Below are 19,073 nucleotides of genomic sequence, written 5' to 3' on the forward strand. Positions count from 1 at the left end.
CCCTCAGATGCAAGAGAAGAAACCCAGCTCAGACTAGTTTTAAGACAGAAGGGTTATTTGTGACTCAAGTGTGGGGAAATTTAAGAAAAGTGACTGCTTTAGGCACAGCTAGATCCAGGAAGTCCAGCAGTGCCACCAGGATCCCCCTCTCCCGTCCCTTCCCTGCTGAACTGGCTGTTTTCTTAGACAAGCTGTCTACGCATGGCATCAAAGATGGCACCAGCCACTCTGGGCTTCATGGTGTTTACCAAGGTGCAGGAACTCAGTGAGAGAGAGGAGAGAAAGAGACCCTCCTTCCCTCAACATCCATCTCAGTCCCCTTAAGGAAATTTTAATTGGCCCCACTTTGCTCCTGTTCCCATTGGCCCCCCAATCCCTGGAGGCGATTGGTGGACAGCCCACTGGACCACCTGCTTCCAGGGAGGGGCATCTCCCAGAAGGAAGCAGCCAGGGACGAGGGGCGGACGGAAAGCAGTGGAGTCTGCCCCAGGAGTCCCTTCTCCCCCTCCCGTCCGAGGCCCACCTTCTGGGCTCCCTTTTCTGTAACAGGACGGCTGAGATGTCCACTCACTTCCGGGGGAACATCCCCTTCAACAGTCAGCACTGGTTCCAGAACGAGCCTCAGGCTCTTTCCTGGCACGGAGGCCCCTTCCGGACATGGCCGCAGCTGCCTCAGTGACCCACAGGCTGCCGGGTTCTGGCCGGGGCCTGGGTTTTCTCACATTTCTCTCCTTTTCTCTCAGGGCTTCTGTTCCTGGTTCATCAACAGCCTCACCATGAGGTAAGTGCTGAGCTCCAGGAGCTTTGTGACAGTGTTGCTTGGGGATTAGGGATGGTAGTGTGGCATCTCCTGGCAGAATTAGCAGCTCCCAGCCCAGGGACAGGCACACTCCCGACTCCCCACCTGCCACCTTGGCCTGGCACAGGCAGATGACGCCTTCCTGGGCCACAGCTGGTGAAACGGGAACTGGACGTCGCCCACCGCCCACGTTATCTCTGCCACGGCCCTCAGGGAAGGACCACTTGTAATAGCCGAGTTATTACTCACATGCTTGTAAAAATGCTCCTGTGAATGCCACACCAGGGAAAAGAAATCCCCCGCGTGCCACGGGCTTGATATCTGCGAACATCCTTCATCGTGTTTGTCAAGAGGGAGCAAAAACATCGGGCAGGACAGGCTTCCTCTCTTGGCCCGGATTGCGGCGTGACAGCACTCACCCACCCCGCCTTCTGGCCCTCCCTGCCGCTGGCCCCCCTTGGCAGGCAAGCAGACCCCACGTCACCCGCTTTCTCCTGCTTCACCACCACCGGCCACATACTTCAGCCGAGCACAACCTCTCAGAACTCTATGGTCCCACTGCGTGTGTGCACACGTGCACGCTCACATGCACACGGGCACGCTCACATGCACACGTGCACGCTCACATGCACACGGGCACGCTCACATGCACACCGTGCACATGGCTCTGTCTCCACCTTGGAGCCCTGCATGCTGCTGGGTTCGCCCTGAATATGCCCCAGCTGTCCTGCCCGGCCCATCCTTCAAATCCCCAGCCCCCACGCAGAGGCTCCTTTCGGGGAGGGCCTTCCATCAGGAGCCCGATGCCGGGGAAGGCGGGAAGGCAGGGTATCGCACCGTGTCCAGCACCCCTTGAGAGCAGTGTCGCGGAAGATGGCTTAATTCATTTACCGAGCGGGGACAAGTCATCCAGAGTCCCCTGCACAAACCCATTTTTTGAGAAACAAAAGTTAACAAGACTCCCTACATAGCTTTCATAACAGGGAGGTTATTATTGCTCTGGGAAGAGCATTTGGGAAAGAGAGAAATGAATTCTAACTGCGGGGTTCAGGAAAGGTGTAGTTTTGAACTAGGCCTTGAAGGACAGGAAGAATTTCAACAGGCGCGATGTGGAAGGCACATCAGAAATAAAGGAGTGTGGCCGGGCGCGGTGGCTCACACCTGTAATCCTAGCACTCTGGGAGGCCGAGGCGGGTGGATCGCTCGAGGTCAGGAGTTCGAGACCAGCCTGAGCAAGAGCGAGACCCCGTCTCTACTAAAAAATAGAAAGAAATTATATGGACAACTAAAATATATATATACAAAAAAATTAGCTGGGCATGGTGGCTCATGCCTGTAGTCCCAGCTACTCGGGAGGCTGAGGCAGTAGGATCCCTTAAGCCCAGGAGTTTGAGGTTGCTGTGAGCTAGGCTGACGCACTCACTCTAGCCCGGGCAACAGAGTGAGACTCTGTCTCAAAAAAAAAAAAAAAAAAGAAAAGAAAAGAAATAAAGGAGTGTGTGAGCAAAAGACTGTTGCAGAGATGAGTGGGGAGGGAGTGTCCAGAAATGGCGAATCTGCTGTGTCCAGACCTGGTTAGTGGGGAGGGTAAAAGATGGGTCTGGAAGCTGGGCCTTGACTGCCATGCTGAGAATCGTGGGCTTTGATCTAGAGACCGCGGGGAATTAATTGGTACTTTTGAGCAGGAAACTCAGGATGATGTCTGTGGATAGGCAAGAGTATGGGGGTGAATAGTAGCTGGGAAAGTCCAAGTTCAAGGTGAGCAGCTAAGGAGGCTCCTCCAGTGGTCAAGGTGGGAGGTGGTGGTGACCTGAACTGGGGCAGTGACCAGGGAAACCATGGGAGGGGACAGATGGGAGGGAAATCACAGGGCTCCACCCCACCAGTTGTGGCCTGGTTAAGAAAGAGGGAGAAACTGAGGTCTGGTTTCTGAGGAGGATAGTAATGCCATTACTATTATTAAACACAGAACAATGAGATGTCAGGGCAAGCATGTGAGTTATCCGGCAAGCTGTTGAAAAACAGGATTAAAGCCTAGGAGAAAGGCAAGAGCTAGAGAGTTAGACTTGGGAGGTGGGTGCAGAGGTGGTAGTTGCAGTCATGGGAGTGGATGGTCATCCAAGGAGGCAAGATCAGAAAAGGCCCAAGGGAGGGCCTCGTTGAGGCAGGAGGAAGAAGAGGCGTCCTCTGGGGCATGGGATCCCTGAAGCCAGGCAAGGATGAGGCTCAGGGAGGGGTGGCAGCAGCCTCCAGGGCTGCAGAGGTTGAGTGGAAGGACAGCTGAGAAGAGGACATTGACTTTGGTGAGCTGGGTCTCTGCTGGGAAGCAGGTCCAGGATGAGGGGATGTCCAAGAAGCAGAGGCAGGGAATGAAGGTCACCTTCTCAAGAGGCCGATGGGAGGAGGGGAATAAAGATATCGGAGGGAACTCGAGGAGAAACAGGTCAGGGAAAAGATCAAGGAGTGCAGACGCTTGAGGAGTGGCTTGTTTTATCCACTAAACCTGTCGTAGTTCAGGGGCAGGAAGGGTGGGTGGGTGCAGAGAGAAAAGGATGTCAAAGGAAGGACAGTGGGTGCAGCATGTCTCCAGGAAGAGGTGGAGGGAGGGAAGAGATGAGAGCAGAGACGGAGAATTCGCTGAGTAGGAGGAAGGGTTGTTTGGCTGGGAGGTCCGGGAGGGGGCACTTTAAAGAAGAGTGGAAACGGGGCACGGGCCCAGTGGTGGAGACAGGAATCCTGGCCTGGGAAGGAAACTCTGTGATCTTACCCAGCCCTCTGTTCTCTCCACCCAAGTGGAGGTTCTGGGACCTCACCCTGCCTCAGGCGTGCTGTTCTGTCACAGAACAGATCTGGCAGCCACACCTGCTGCAGGTGCGCCCCTGTTCCCTGGCGCTCAGCCTTCGCGTCAGTTCTCAGCCACCGACGCTTGGCAGTTAATGCTCCAGTCCAGGGCAGGAAGCGTTTTAGCTGCTCAAAGTTAAAAAATCAAGAGTTCTTGCCGGGCCCAGTGGTGCACACCTGTAGTCCCAGTCACTTGGGAGGCTGAGGCAGGAGGATTGTTTGAGCCCAGGAGTTTGAGGCTGCAGTGAGCTATGATGACACCACTGTACTGCACTCTAGCCTGAGTGACAGAGTGAGACCCTGTCTCAAAAAAAAAAAAAAAAGTTCTAATTACTTCCCTAAATGGGGATATTAAAAATTTTGAAGATGTGCTTTTTGTAGTATTGTTTTAAACTAAATCTAAATCCTGGGCCGGATGCTAAAGGCTGCATCCAACCTACAAGCCTGACCAGAGGGCAAGGGCAGGTAAGCTGTGGCACTGCCACCCCTGCTGCGAGGAGGCCCTCCGGGCACTGGGCGTGAGCCGGTGCTCCAGAAACAGAGGCCACTGTCACCATTATGTAAAACGGCCAGAAATGGCTTAAGATTAAATGCCAAGCAAAAGACCAATATATCAAATGCTGTTTCTAACTATGTCACCAAGTAAAAGCACAAGTAACTAAAGGAGATTAACCCAAATGCTCAGTAGTCATTGTCTTAGGTTTGTTGAGATTGGAGATGAATGATTTTTTTCTCTTTTGTATTTTCTAAAGTTTATATAAGCATGTGTTGCTTTTAGATTTTTTAACTCGAGGCATAAAACATACAGAAAAGTGCACAAAACAAATGTGCAGCTCAATGATCCCAAAGCAAAACCTACAGCAGGACCACGCTGGTCCACAATTAGAATATCACCAACACCGCGGGAGCCTCCCCGCCCCCCGTTCCCGCCCCTCTCCATCTCCTCCCCAGCCAAGGGTAGCCAGCATTCTGCCTTCTATCTCCGTAGTTCAGTATTGCCTGTTTTTGAACTTTATGTATAAAATTATACAGCATGTTTCATCTGTGACTGGCATCTGCAACTCATCATTGTGTTTGTGAGGTTCTGCTATGGGTCATTCATTTTTATGGCTGTTAGTGTTTTATTTCTTTTATACATATATAAAATATGTGTGTGTGTGTGTGTATATGTATCTCACAATTCTTGTGCCCATTTCACCTTTGGTAGACATGTATGTTGTTTCCAGTTTCAGGATGTTGCAAATAATGCATCGATGAGATTCTCATGCACGTCTCTCCATGCACATGTCATGTATTTCCGTTGACCATAAACCTAGGAGTGGAATTGTTAGCTCATCATGTGTTCAATCTCACTAGATAATGCCAGCTGTTCTCCAGCGTGGCTGGGCCAGTGTAGACACCTGTGAGGGCGGGAGAGCTCCCAGTGCCCACGCCCTTGCCAACACTTGGTGTTGCCCAGCTTTTTAACTTTGGCCAATCTGGCAGTGTGGAGTGATATCTCATTACGGTGTTCAGGTATTCCTTTTCAATTTAAGAAATTAAGCAACTTTTAAAAGTAAGGTGTTTCTCAATATCACCAATGCTTTGTCTGATGCCCACCCCGTAGCAAGCACTCAGAGCGTTTGAAGAAGTAGTAAAAGGATGAATGAATGCTGGATTTCAAGAGCGCTTCTGGGCTCCTAAGTGTGCATCTGTAACATAGGCTCTATCTTCGTACGTCTGGGAAATTTAGCAAAATGTACTTCAGGCGTAACAGAGGCTTTGAGAAGAAGGGTGATGTTTTCCAAAAACTCAAAACTTGGGGGTAAGGAGATAATCTTTGCTGCTTTTTCTCCACCTGCCCCTAGCGTAAGTTGTGGCCACACCGGCTCCCGAGGCATGTCCCTGTTTGTGTGTCTCTTCCAGGGACGAGGATCTGATCAGCAAGTGTGGGGACGACGCACGCATCTACGTCACGTTCCAGTACCACCTCATGATCTTCATGCTCATCATCTGCATCCCCTCCCTGGGCATCATCCTGCCCATCAACTACACGGGAAACGTCCTGGGTAGGCAGAGCTCAGCGGGCCCTGGGGCCTGGCCACAAGACCTAAGGGGCAGCCGGGGAGGCCGGATGGAGCTGGGGGGGGCCAGAAATCTGGATTTCAGCCCCACCTGTGGAAGCTTGTGACTTTAGACGAGCCAGGCTCAGTTCTCTGGTGTGGAGACTGGAGATGACCCCTCCTTCGTCACCAGTTTGGCCCAGGGCCTGGCACATAGCAGGCATGCAGTATTAATTCAGTTGGGAGCTCCATGTTTATTCGTGTCCCCATGCCGCACCTGGCCAGGTGTGCAGGGACCCCCTTTTGTGACATGTGACCCACTGCACAGATCCCTGGACCCCCGTGATGGACACAGCACTGTAAGCGTAGAATTTGTCTCGTGGGACTTCTGCCCACACTGTTTGGGACAGGGCAAGTCCTTTTGACAAAACAGCATCGTGGATGAAGGCTTGGCTTCGAAGACAGAAAAATCTTAGCTCCACACTTTTGCCCACACCTGCTCCCCAGAAAATACCTTTGCCCAAGCTAGCAAATTATTGAGTCTTATATTTGGCAAATCAGCCTTTCTAGGCCTTGGTTTCCTCACCTGTCTTGGGGGCTGGAGATAATGTGCAAAGTGCTTAGCACAGCAGCCGAAACACAGTAGGCGCTCAATGAATGGCAGCTGCCAGTATTGCCCTTAGAATCAGGAGGATGGACGGAGCCGTAGGGAGGCTGTGCAGCTGGGCGGTGCAAACTAGCACCTTCAACGCCCAGGTGGCGGCCAGTTGTACCACGATTCCTCAGGTGTCTACCGGTTCCTCTTCAGCCAGAGGCAGAACTTAATTAATTCAGGGTAGCACATTGAATGTGCCACCAAATTCCACTACCAGAGTAAATGCCATCTGAGTCCTGTCTTTCTGATTCTTGGAGCTAGTGAGATGTTTGAACCAACAAACGGATATACTTAGCCGGAAGGATTTACTCTGTTTGAACGAAGCAGGGTCACATTTTTGGACATTGCCGGTGGTGATAGTGTTGCTAATTTCATCATTCCGCCCATGGCCGGATAGCCGGTTCCTTCAAAACGCAATCACTGGGTGTCTGTTATGGGCCAGTTGTTGGCGATACCACGCAAAGACTTGGTCTCACTTTCCCACTGAGAGCCCTGGTCAGCAGTGCCAGGGAGACAAAGCCTCTGAGGTTTTGTCAGAAGCTGGGGACAAGCTCTGGGGCCCCAGGAGGAAGAGCAGGACGTAGGAAAGCATCTCTACACTCCAGGCATCATTCATCCAGGAACCCTGGATTCTGGCTCCCATGGCCATCAAAGAGCCAGGCTCAGGGTCGGCAACTTTCTTCTCTTTCAGACTGGAGTAGTCACTTTGCGCGGACCACCATTGTCAATGTCTCCACAGAGTAGGTACCTGATCTTCTTACCTCCCATTGCACTGGCCGGGGGCATTGGTGGGGAGAGGTCTGCGGTGTCGGTCCGCAACATGGGCACCGCTTTGCGGATGAGAAAAGCCGTCTCCCGGGAACCCAGGTCCCGAGTGGGATGCCAGAGCTGCATCCCCTGGGTGGGGCAGGACTCTTGGCGCCTCCACGTCCTCATCTGTCACGAGTGAAACGACCCAAACCGCCACTCCTGAAGACGTGGAGAAGTGGTGCTAGTTGCTTAGGACGCCCAGCTCCGGAGAGGCGGGGACCCTGTGCTGAGAGAGGTTTGAGACGTTGTCTCCCTGCCCACCTGTAGGCTCGGGTCGGCCCTCACAAAACTGCGTTTCTGAATCGTGACCTGCCAGTCTCCCGCTCTGATGCTGCGTCAGAGGGACAGAGGAATCAGAGACTCGGGTTCACGCCCACCTCTGCCCGGCTGGCCCTGGATCTGGGGCAGCGTACCATCCGCTCTGAGCTGTGGTCCTTGTCTGTGTCCACAGCGGGGGAAGGGCTGTTGGCCATGGTCTCTGAGCCCCTCCCCGTCACAGCCCAGGAGCCCGTGGGTTTCAGCATCAGCCAATTGGCAGCCGCATCCATTTGTACTGAGCCAGATGCGGCCCTGCGGGTCCACGCTGAGGCCCTCTAGGTGTCTGGGTCAGGCTTTGCTGACTTCCTGACGAAGCTGCAGAAGCAGTGTCAGCAAGTGTGAGTGGGGTTCACACACCCCTGCCACGCTCTGCTCCCCCACCCCTGCCCGTCTGCCCCCTGCACTCGTGCGACATACCGTGGAGCAGATTGGCTTCACCAAAACTCTAACATCAGCAGAACGGGGCCATGGCATCCTCTCACCTCCCCTTTCAGCCGGCTCGTCCCCTGGGGGCTGCCAGCCAGAGCAGGGCCACTGGCGCCTTCCCTGCGCCAGTTGCAGGCCTAAGGTGCCTACACCTTAGCGAGAGAAAGTGAATTCTAATAGCGCAGCCAAGAGCCTTCGACATCCACGAATCCATACTGGCAGAGAGCTGGAACGTTCCTCAGAGACCGTGTAACCTTGCCGCTCTGTAGAAATGGAGGACCGAGACATGGAGCCTGATGGGAATGGCATGTGGAGTGTCAGGCCTGGGCCAGGGAGTGGGGCAGTTGTTTTGAAGCAAGGTGGGCCTTGCTTTCTCGCCTCAACCCACACCAAATAAGGCGGGCGCTATTTCTGAACAGTAATCCAGGCCAGATGCCTTGGGACAGCATCATGTGAGTCCAAAGCACGGGTGGCAAACGTGGCCCAAGTGCCACCACTCTGCCTACCCCAGGGGAGGCATAGCGAATTGTCTGGCCCTCCTCCCTCCAGGCCTGCGTGTGACCCCAGGGCCCTCCGCACATGGCCTGCCGGGCACAGCACTGGCACTGGCAGGGTGACGTAGTGGGGAAGAGTCTCGGTACTGCAGCAGCTCTGGTTCACCTCCCGGCCCTGCCACTGCTATGAGTGACCGTGGGTGTCGCCCACCCACTCCGCCCTCATTTCCCTGTGGGTGACATGAGGACAATCACAGTCCTACCGTGCATGGCTGTGGGGGTCTAGTGAGCAAATACACTCACAGCACTTAGTCCCACCCTGGATCTGGCACACAGTAAGTGCTCAATAAATGCTAGCTCTTACTAGCTGGGGTGGGACCCCCCCCAACTGATGTCCCTTCCGAGGTACCTGAGTGTCTGAACTCCAAGAAAGTGGTCCTGAGAAGCCTGCTTGCGGGTGGGAGGGGGCTCCAAGAAGACTGAGGGGTTGGAGAGGGGGTCTGGGGAGACTGGTGGGTGAGGGGGCGTGGGGGTCTGTGTGGGGTGGGAGGGGGCCGGGGGTGGTACGGTGGGCTCTGTGATGCCCGCAGCCCGCCGCACAGGCGCCCCTCATGCCGCTGCTTCTCCCGGCAGGAGCAAGCTGCTGTGGCTGCACAGCCTCCTGTCCTTCGTGTACTTCATCACCAACTTCATCTTCATGGCTCATCACGCCATGGGCTTTGGGCCCAAGAAGAGCCAAAAGGTGAGTAAATGCGGCACCTGCAGGGCGGCCCTTCCCGGCCGGAGCCCCCTCCTGGCCAGGCCTTCCTCACCCAGCCTTCCCAGGAGTCCCACCGTGGAACATCCTGGGGGTCCCCCTGAGCAGGGGCCAGCTCCTCCCCTCGACCCTGGAGGACAATCACCTGCCCCCACCCTCACCCCGCTGAAACTTTCCAAACTAGTTGGCAAATAGCTGCTGCCCAGGTGGCCCAATCCCTGCACCTCTGCGGCCCTGGCTCCTCCCCAGGGCCCCCTGGACCCCCTGTGGACCCCCGGCAGCCACGAACTAAAGGATTAATGAGCCCTGGGGTGTGTGTGGGGGGGGAGGGACCTTCCAGAGTGGCCAGGGCCCCCTGCTGACTGCCAGGCGGATATTTTGCCTGGTCCTGCCCACACCAGCTGGGCCTGTGCCCTGCCCTTCTGCAGTCTCCCTGAGGCCAGAGACCCCCTGTCCCATCCTGTGCACCCCACTGTCTCTGTTTGGGAGACCCCGCCCCACCGCCCAAGCAGACCCTGAGACAAGGATTGAGTAGCATTCATTTACTTGGGAGATGGTCTCGGAAAAGGCCAGGAGGGGAATAGGGAAGTGAGAGGGGGAGGAGAAGGCAGCCGACACACGCAGTGTTGAGTGGCAGCTTGCCATCGTGGGTACCTGGGGCGCAATCCCAGCGGGGAACTCCAAGGGGGCCGGTGTGGAACACACGCCCCAGAATTTTCCCACCCTAGAGGTGAGCACTCAGGGGTATTTCTCCACGAACTCCCTGAACACCACTGGTTGGGGGCTGCATTGAGGGGCTTTGACTCTTGCTCCTTACTTGCCCTGCACACGAGCCAAACACACCCGCAAGGCCAGGAGGGAGCACCGGGCAGGGTCTCAGCGTTTGCAGCAGGCAGTGCCTTTGGTGTGCAGAGATGAATGCCGGTGGCAGGCACCAGCAGTGTCACCCGTGTGGTCCAGCGCCTATGCTCTGGTGGGGAAGGGCAGCAGTGACAATGAGGATGACATCCTTGGCTCCCTTCGTCAGCCTTTCAAAGGTTCAGTGGGGTGGGGTCAGCTCGTTGGGGGCCGCCCACCCAAAAGGTCTGATTCCATTTAGCCAGCCCAAGTGGAAATGCACATACCCTGAAAAGTGGCCCCGAACGCCCAGCCTGCCAGGCATGGTGGCTCCTCCATCTCCTCTGACCAGCCTGGACTTGGCTACTTCAGTTTTCCCTATTGTCACCAGAGGCATCTGCCAAGATCCCCGAATCTTTGGCATGGTCTACCAGACGGTCATCTTGAAGGTGATGGCTCAGGAAGACATTTCCCATTCACAGAATAAAGTACTAAGTTTGGGGGAGGCTTCCCCATGCTCTCCCCAGAGTCTCGCTCGCCTCTGAACTCCCCTGGCTAGAATAACGCTAGGGATTTCCCTAGTGATGTGGCGCTTTACGCCGGAACAGTGGCAGTTGCAGGGAGACCACAGATCATCGTGGGCAGCCAGCGGGTGTGTGCAGCCCTTCCCACTCGTGCTCCAGTCCTCCACCCTGGCCCCGTCTGCAGCCTCCTGCCCTCCCTCTCTTGCCCACAGCCGCCCATGGCAGGGGGCCCACAGCGGGGCACAGACAATAACGGAGGCACGGTTTGCTGACCTCAGAGCTGCCAGGCTCAGCTGGCACACCACAGGCTGGGGACGCTGGCACGTGGCTTTACTCACAGGAGACACTGGGCATCAGGCAGCCCGGCATGAGCAGAAGCCCCTGGCCACCAGAAGACCCCGATATCTGGAATTCCTATACAAGCATAGTCTTCTTTCTCCATTTACCCTTCCCGCCCAGGTCACAAGGACACTAATGATCACCTATGTGCCCACAGACATCGAAGACCCAGAGATCATCATTAAGCATTTTCAGTAAGTGGCTGGGTTGGGCCGAGGCAGGGATGGGCTCCTCCTGGTAGCCCTGCCTGGGTCCTCAGGTGGTAGTGGGTTGGCGCAGGATGGTAGGGCTAGGGACACCCCAGATGGTGGCTCTCCCTGGGCTCAGCTCAGGATTGGACTTTTAGAATGGGGAGGGCCGCTGGGGCTGGAGCAGGGTTTCTGAAGTCAGGGGTTTCCTGCGTGGCATGCGTGATGTGAGTGATCCTGATTTTCCTTTCCCCTGCTGCTCCGGCTGCTGAGTCCAGGGAGCCCCTGGACCACAGCTGTTTAGAGCAGATCATTTTGAGACCTCATTTGTGACCCGAAGTTCCTGGTTCCGGGGACCCTGTCCACTGAGCTAATTATCTCTTTGTGAGCAGCTCTCTGCTGGGTTCCCCGGTAGTTGGAGCTCTGTCCGCGGCCCTGTTCTGAGTCGTATAGGGAGGATTCGGCCGCTCTCAGATTATCAGGGTTCAAACCTTGAAGTTCAGCCTGAGGAGCATGTGTGGACTCTCCCATCCGGGGACCCCAAGCGGCTGAGCTGCCCGGCCTCGTGGGCTGTTGCGGTGGGCAGGGGGTAGGGACAGCACATCCCCGACCCCACAGGCTGACTCAGCATCCATGTTTGTGGCTGTAGCGAAGCCTATCCAGGGTGCATGGTGACCAGAGTCCACTTCTGCTATGACGTCAGGAACCTGATCGACTTGGATGATCAGAGGTGAGCCCACAGCAGGGCCTTCCGGGGTCTGGGGTGGGGTAGAAGGGGAGGATGGGGCTCTGCTGGCCCCTGACTGGAAGGTCCTTCCCCCTCGTCCGCCGCTGGCAGGCGCCATGCCATGCGGGGCCGACTCTTCTACACAGCCAAGGCCAAGAAGACCGGGAAGGTGATGATTAGGATCCACCCCTGCTCCCGGCTGTGCTTCTGCCAGTGCTGGACCTGCTTCAAGAAGGTAACTGGTGTGGGCATCGGGGGGACGGCAAGGGCGGGTGGTGACCTGGGGCTTCAGGCCCTGTGCCCTTGCCCGCAGCTCTGCGCCCCAGGCCTCATTCAGGTCTGCTCTGGTGCGGCCACACCTGGCTCCTCCCTCCCCTTCCACCAAGTCCCGACTCCCTGTGGAGCGTGTGGAGGAGATGTAGCCTTTCTGGGGCCACCTCCGGAGCAATCCAGGCAGGCTGGTCTTAGACGGGAGGACCAGAGAAAGGAACCAAAGAGAACACAGCCAGCTGCAGTGGGCTGTCAGGCCTTGGGCTTCCAAAGAGATAGGACAGGAATGTTTGAAGTCGACAAGCTCCATCTGATCATCCGACCTGGGCTGGAGGAGGCCTCAAGACTTGGAATCAGGGCAGTGTTATGGAGCGAGAGCAAGTGCACACAGGTTTTGAGAAAGATTTCTCTAGACAAAGAATAGGATAGAAGGAAGAAGTTTAGGGTCTGGCGGGCTCAGCCTGCTGGCTCATCCCTCCAGGAAGGAGGAAATAGTCTCTCCCACCCAGGCCAGGGGCATGGCTGGAGGCACAGGTGCAGGAGGCTGGGAGGCACAGCCCAGGCCCTGACCTCCCCCTCCTGCTCTAAAGTCAATGCAGTGGCTTTCTGGGCACCAAACACAGATTCGCAGCTGAATCCAAACGGAACCTCTGATGGGCTCTTTGCCAGGTGACTGCGTGTATGTGGTGGCCAATGCCTTCAACAATACCCTTCCACAAATACAATATTCTGCTCCATGTGGCTACTTCGGCAAGCTCAGCAGGAGCTACTCAGCTCCCCCAGCAACCAACCAGTCAGGAAACCACGGAGTTCTCAGGAGATGAATTTCTAGTTGCCCCACTCTACACTGAGGGTCCCCTCCACCCAGGTTTGCATGGTGACAAGGTTACAGAGCAGGGAACAAAGGGCAGCACTAGGACTGTGTTCATCAACAAAGCAACCACTTGTTATAGACTTGGTCCTCCCTCAAACACTCCTCCTGGCTTCACAAGTGTTTGCTAGTCAGTCTCTTGCTGATTGAAGGGGCAAATGTTAATACAATGCCACCAACTGGGAAGCACAACTGCAAACCTGGCGGAAGCAGCAGCATGTCATGAGGCAATGACGGTGATCCCAGCGAATTGCTCACAACCCATCCCGAAGCCATGAGGCTGGCAGAGTCAGACCTGTGAGCAACTGAAGAAGAGAAACCTGACCAGGGTGAGGACAGGAGGTGGCTTCAGCGAGAAGACGTGGAGATTAAAGAACCGAGAGAAGGCCTCCAGAACTGTTTGCGGAAAAGAGACTCTGGGCTTGAGCTGCCAAAGTCAAGTGTGAAGTGAAGAATATGCCTCCCTGAAAATCTGGCAGAAAACTATAGCCAAAATTCTTTGTTCATTCTAAGCATTAACATATGGTTATCATTAAAGTCTACATTTTGTTAAATAGAAAATAAAATTGTTTTCATTAAAAAAAAAAAAAGAAAGAAAGAAGTTTATTTACTTTTCCCTGGGTGGAAAAAGAGCCAACACGGAAGTGAAGGAGGTCGAGGATGTTGGCAGAGAGAACCAGGTATTCAGGCTTTTATTTAGGGGGTGAAGAAGGTTTGTGGCTGTAGCCAAATGAACAGGGTACTGCTGCATCCGCTCCGTTCTTCCTTCGCGGCGGCAGGATGATAACAGAAACTGCGGCAGGATGTCAGAGTCCAAGAGTCGGCTCCCCCGCCTTTCCTTGGAGACAGGATTATCACAGGAGATGTGACTCTGCCCCAGAGATGTGGCTGAGGCCTGAAGCTCGGACCCTGCTGTTCACTCAGGAACTTTCCAGACTGTAAAAAGTAGATTTTCAAAGGCAATTGAGAAAGAGAAAGATTTCCATCTTTTTTCCATCTGTTCAGCTCTTTTCAGAAGTTCTGCAAAACAGAGCTCCCGCGGGATGCCTGTTAGGGAGAGAACTCACAGGATTGATGTTTCACTGTTACTAGGAAATTGCAGGATTAGACATTTTCCTGTTGACTTTTGCAAGGCCGGCCCTTTCAGGCACGACTGAATTCCGGCCAGTCCAGAAAAAGAATCGTTCCCCCTCTCCTGAAAATGCTGCAAATACATCTTATCACCTCTCTGGGGTGCACCCCAAGTCTGAAAGCACCCCCTTACCCTCAGCCATGCCTCACTTTCCCCAGATCTAAGGGCAGGGAGCAAATTGCAGAGTCATAGGTTCTTCTTGTTCTAGAGGTTGGACTTCGGAGCCCACCCGGGGTCCTGAGTGAGCTCTTTGCCAGGCTTCAAGGCCCCCCACCCCCCAGGCTGCTGAGGGAGAGGCGCCCCGTGTCCAGGCGAGGCCCCTCCAGCTCTGAGGACCACCTCTCGCCCCAGGTAGACGCAGAGCAGTACTACAGTGAGCTGGAGGAGCAGCTGACCGACGAGTTCAACGCGGAGCTCAACCGAGTCCCGCTGAAGCGACTCGACCTGGTGTTTGTCACCTTCCAGGACTCGAGGATGGCGAAGCGGTGAGTACTAGGGCAGTGGCTTGTGGTGCCCTGCCCAGCCCTGTGAGTCGGCCTCTGCTCCTCTGACACTGGCCTCTGTCACCCCTCTCCTGACCAAGGGGCAGAGGAGAGCCAGCCTCCCTCCCGTTTGCCATATTCTGACCTTCTCAGCCCCTCCACGACCCCCGTGGACCGCCGACGTCTGGCTCCCCAGCAAGATGGCTGCACGGTCTCCCCCGGCTGCCGGGGCCCAGCTGGTCTGTAGGGACGCCCAGGCCTGGGCTCCTCACTCCTGTATGTCCTTGCTCCAGCACAGAGGTAGTCAGTGTAGCCTTTGACCTTATGGTTCCTCTTCCAGCCTTGACACGTGTGGTATCCATTTTCTCCCTCATGGCATGCACATCGCCTGCTCTGCTCACCACAGAGAGAGAGTCAGGATGGAGAAGCCCTGTTTGCCCTCCTCTCCTGCTGCAGGCCCTTGCCCCCCCAGTTCATAGCCCTCTAGTCCCTCTCTTCTCTGCCCCAGCCTCTGGCAGCCCCACTCGACAGGGAGTGAATTAGGTTCACTGTGCAATATTCCAGAAGGATCCTTACGACTGGGCCAAAGCCCTAAGGGAGCTCCAGAATCCTCAGTCAAGCATTGTGGGGCCTCTTCTCCCACGGGCAGCCTGATCATGCACAGAACTTTGTCCTCACCCACCCCAGCCCTGCAGAAGGATAGCAGAGCTGCCTAGATTGTAGTTGCAAACAATGGTGCTCAATTGTGCAAGTCACTTGCATTCAAACTTCTCAGCTGCCAAATTTGGTGACTGATTTCTGCCCTGTCCACCTCCCAGAGGGTTAACAAGGGAGATGTGTTCTGTTTAATGTGCGTGTGTTGTATAAAGCAATACACCTGCATAAGATAATGTCGTTCACTTTCTGAGACATCATCGTTTGGCTGAGAGGATCTGAGGCTTGACCACAGCACAGCAGGAGGTAGAAAGCCAAAGATGGGGCTCCAAGGTGGATACCTGCCCTCTTCGTTTGTGTCTCTAGGCACCTCAGTTTAGTAATCCCTGTGATTGAGATGATATTAATCACCAATTAATACACAGAAAGAGCTCAATAATTGGCAGTTACTGATATTAAGATGAGGCTAAAATTAGCACCTCCCTCTCAATCTCAAAGAAAGAGGTGTCTGTGCTGTCACTGCTATTAAGACGGAAAGGCAGAGACAGACCCAGCCGTACCCTCCCCTTCATGGGCAGCCTAGGCTCCCTCCAATGCCCCTTTCCTCCAGATTCGGGGCCTTAGAGACTGTCCACCTGGAAGGTCCTGGGAGGCACACCCAAGGCTTCAAGATGAGCTCCCTTGCGTGGGACTGCCACAGGAGCCCTGGGACCCTGGCAGGAGACCCTCCTAAGCCCATCCTCCCTCCCCCTGACCTCTGTCTCCTCTTCCTCTCCCGTCTTTGCAGTGTCCAGGAGGATTACAAGTACATCCACTGTGGCGTGCAGCCCCAGCAGTCCTCAGTGACCACCATCGTCAAGTCCTACAACTGGAGGGTCACTCTCGCCCCACACCCCAAAGACATTATTTGGTAAGCACCCTCTCCTCTGAGCTCTCCTGAGACTGAAGGCGGCAAGAGGACAGGGCCTTCTCTCCCGACTTTACTGCCCAACAGAGACTCCCTGGAGACTGTGCCCAGGGCTGTCCAAATACGGCTCCCACGGGCCATGCCACGGCTCTCCCGAGCACCACAGCCCCTGCCTACCCCCAGACTCAGCCCCCCAAGTGTGCAAGGTGCCCAGTCCTTGCGGAAAAGGTTTTTCCTGCAGAAAGAACCCAGGTCCATTTTTTGCTCACCTATGTGATATATTCAGAGCCTTTTCAAATGGAATAACTGAGGGATGGCCCAGGGGCCTGAATTAGACCAGCGCGGCCTGGGTCCACAGCCGGATTGCCGGGATAGTGCGTGGCTCTCCCTAACGACTGTGTCTAAGTGTGCCTCCCGCTCCCTCCCTGCCCAGGAAACACCTCTCTGTTCGCCGCTTCTTTTGGTGGGCTCGCTTCATCGCGATCAACACCTTCCTCTTCTTCCTCTTCTTCTTCCTCACCACGCCTGCCATCATCATCAACACCATTGACATGTACAACGTCACCCGCCCCATCGAGAAACTGCAGGTGCCTCCTCTGCTCAGGCCAGGCCTGGGGGCCCGGGGAGATCAAGGAAAAACTCAGGCGAGGATGGGAGGGGCCGACGCACCCGGTGGCCGTGGAGGTGGCAGTGGTGGCAGTGGTGGGGCAGAGTGTTCTTTGTGCCGAAGGGATGAAGGTGGGTCATTGCCCGTCCTAGGGGTGGGGCTGGAGAGGAAAGGAGATGGGGGAGCTGCAGGTGGGTCCTGGGGCGAGTCTGGGGGGACAGGTCAGCATGGGCTCGGAGGCCTTCATCAGATGGCCTGGTCCCAGGCCAGCCGGGGGTGTGGAGGGTGTGGCAGGTGTGAACAGCTCCGTTCTCGCCAAGTTCTCTCGGGCTGAAGGTTCCTGGTTTGAGTGGTGGGGTTGAGGGTGAGGAAGAGTGAGGTACGTCCCGCACGGCCCTCTGAGGGAAGCGGGGACTCCAGCTCTGTCCCCACCTCTCCCGTGTTCAGACCCCTCCCATCCCGGCGGAGAGCCCTCAGGCCCGGGGAGCCGTCCCTGAAGGTGCAGGACACTCGTCCTGACAGGCGGCTCAGAGGGAGCACCGGCCCTTCCCCAAGTCTGTAGCTTCACGGCCGCTACAGGGAGCGTAGAAGGCCCCTCCTGCTACACTGTCCCCATCCCCATTCCCAGCACCACAGACGCACGTGCACAACAAAGTCAAGCCACACCACTTCTGCTGCTGACTTTTGTTCCCCTTTGTCACCTTCGTCATAGGCCCCAGGCGACATGCATCTGGGAGCACCGCAGCATTCCCTGGGGATTCTCCTCCCCCACCCTCCAATCCCCTGCTCACCTACCGTCACAGCAGGGGCAGTGTCGTCCCCTGTGGGAGAGCAGGGACAGTGGCTGGCTCTGGCCTCAGGATGAAGTCACTCAGGAAAGCTCAGGCTGTCCCTCCAATGACCTCAGCATAGAAGACCTGGCCCCTTGGGGACCCCACTTGGCCTTGGAGTGTCAGCCTCTGCCTGCCCCCAGCCAGGCGGACTCCCAGCCAGGAAGGCACGGGAGAAAGGTCAGGCCCCTCGCACCCTCCAGGAAGGCACCTGCCCTGGGATTGAGCTGGAGGAGAAGAGGGACACGGGAGGAGTCAGGACGGGCCTGCAAAGGGACGGGGCTCCTTGCACTGACGTCTCTCCTGCCCTCCTCTGCCTTACAGAGCCCCATCGTGACCCAGTTCTTCCCCTCCGTGTTGCTCTGGGCCTTCACGGTGATACTGCCTTTAATCGTCTACTTCTCCGCCTTCCTAGAGGCCCACTGGACCAGGTGACCTGGGGGCCTCCTCTCCTCCTCCCCCAGCCCTGCCGTTTCCCCAGCCTCTCCCCCTGTCCTAGCCGCCCTCACCAGCCTGGTGCTTGGGCCTCCCCTCTGGCCTAAGGAGGAGAATAGATATGGGATGGTCTTATCACTTGAAACTACCCCAAAACACCACCAGGTGTTTTCACTTTGGACACAGGGCCTGGGTTGTCTCTGGGCCTCTGGCCTCCAAGCCCTCCTTAGGCTGTTCCCTCAGCCCCCGGCCACACGCTGCAGGGATAGAGCTGTAGGCGTGAGCCCGGCAGTGCCAGGAGTTAGAGGCAGAAAGCCCCGGATGAACAGACTCGTCTAGGAAACGTGCCATGGCTGTGGAGCAGGGGCCTGCAAACTCAATCTGCCTGTTGACACATTTGGCCCCCACACTGCCAACATTTTAAGCAATCAGGAGCTTTCCCATTTGTTAGCCCTAATGGTCCTATGGTAGTCGCTTACTGGTAAAAAGTATTTGCCACTTCCTGGGCAGGTGGCATTGCCTTGGCCTGAAGGCTGCATGCATCTCAAAAGTTATTTGCTGCACCAAAAGTTCCTACCATTCTACCAGGCAGCAAGCCAAAAGGTTTGTCCTACTCAAAAGCCTTGCTGGCCTTTCCTCTGGCCAAGAACAAGGCTTATATAGATCACAGAAGCTCCACAGGGACTCCGAGTATCATTGGTAATGTCTCTTTAACACAGAGATGTCAAATATGCGGCGTGGCTGTGCCTTCTCTTCCCTTCCTGTGTGCAGGGCAGACATCACTAGTTGCTCATGCTGTTCTTTCTTGCTGCTCCCAGGTGTAGCATAGCTCATAGTGCCCTATGGAGATAGCATTGGTCTGCACAATTAAACTAGTTTCCCCCTAGCCCAGATAGCTCTCTCTCTCTCTCTCTCTATATATATATATACACACACACACACACACACACACACACATATTTATTAGTGTGTGAGACTAATGAATATCTTTCTTTGTTTCCTTCTAGATCAAGTCAGAATCTGATCATAGTGCACAAGTGCTACATCTTTCTGGTGTTCATGGTGGTCATTCTGCCCTCTATGGGACTGACCAGGTATCTCACCTCCAATTATGCCTCCTCTAAGGCT

At 55.5% G+C, this 19,073-nt stretch overlaps 1 protein-coding gene across 1 annotated transcript in view; it reads left to right on the forward strand.

The window, feature by feature from the left end:
- TMEM63C (transmembrane protein 63C) overlaps positions 1-19,073 on the forward strand; it is a 63,592-nt gene that overhangs the window by 34,623 nt on the left and 9,896 nt on the right. The window contains exons 6-17 of the mRNA XM_069465159.1: positions 744-781; positions 5,546-5,688; positions 7,029-7,077; positions 9,019-9,127; positions 10,963-11,036; positions 11,680-11,760; positions 11,869-11,992; positions 14,382-14,515; positions 15,954-16,076; positions 16,507-16,660; positions 17,835-17,941; positions 18,953-19,039. Coding sequence (XP_069321260.1) covers positions 744-781; positions 5,546-5,688; positions 7,029-7,077; positions 9,019-9,127; positions 10,963-11,036; positions 11,680-11,760; positions 11,869-11,992; positions 14,382-14,515; positions 15,954-16,076; positions 16,507-16,660; positions 17,835-17,941; positions 18,953-19,039 — 1,223 coding nt within the window. The remainder of the gene's footprint in view (positions 1-743; positions 782-5,545; positions 5,689-7,028; positions 7,078-9,018; positions 9,128-10,962; positions 11,037-11,679; positions 11,761-11,868; positions 11,993-14,381; positions 14,516-15,953; positions 16,077-16,506; positions 16,661-17,834; positions 17,942-18,952; positions 19,040-19,073) is intronic.

The sequence above is a fragment of the Eulemur rufifrons genome, chromosome 2 (genome assembly GCF_041146395.1).
Source record: "Eulemur rufifrons isolate Redbay chromosome 2, OSU_ERuf_1, whole genome shotgun sequence".
In the NCBI taxonomy this organism is placed as follows: domain Eukaryota; kingdom Metazoa; phylum Chordata; class Mammalia; order Primates; family Lemuridae; genus Eulemur; species Eulemur rufifrons.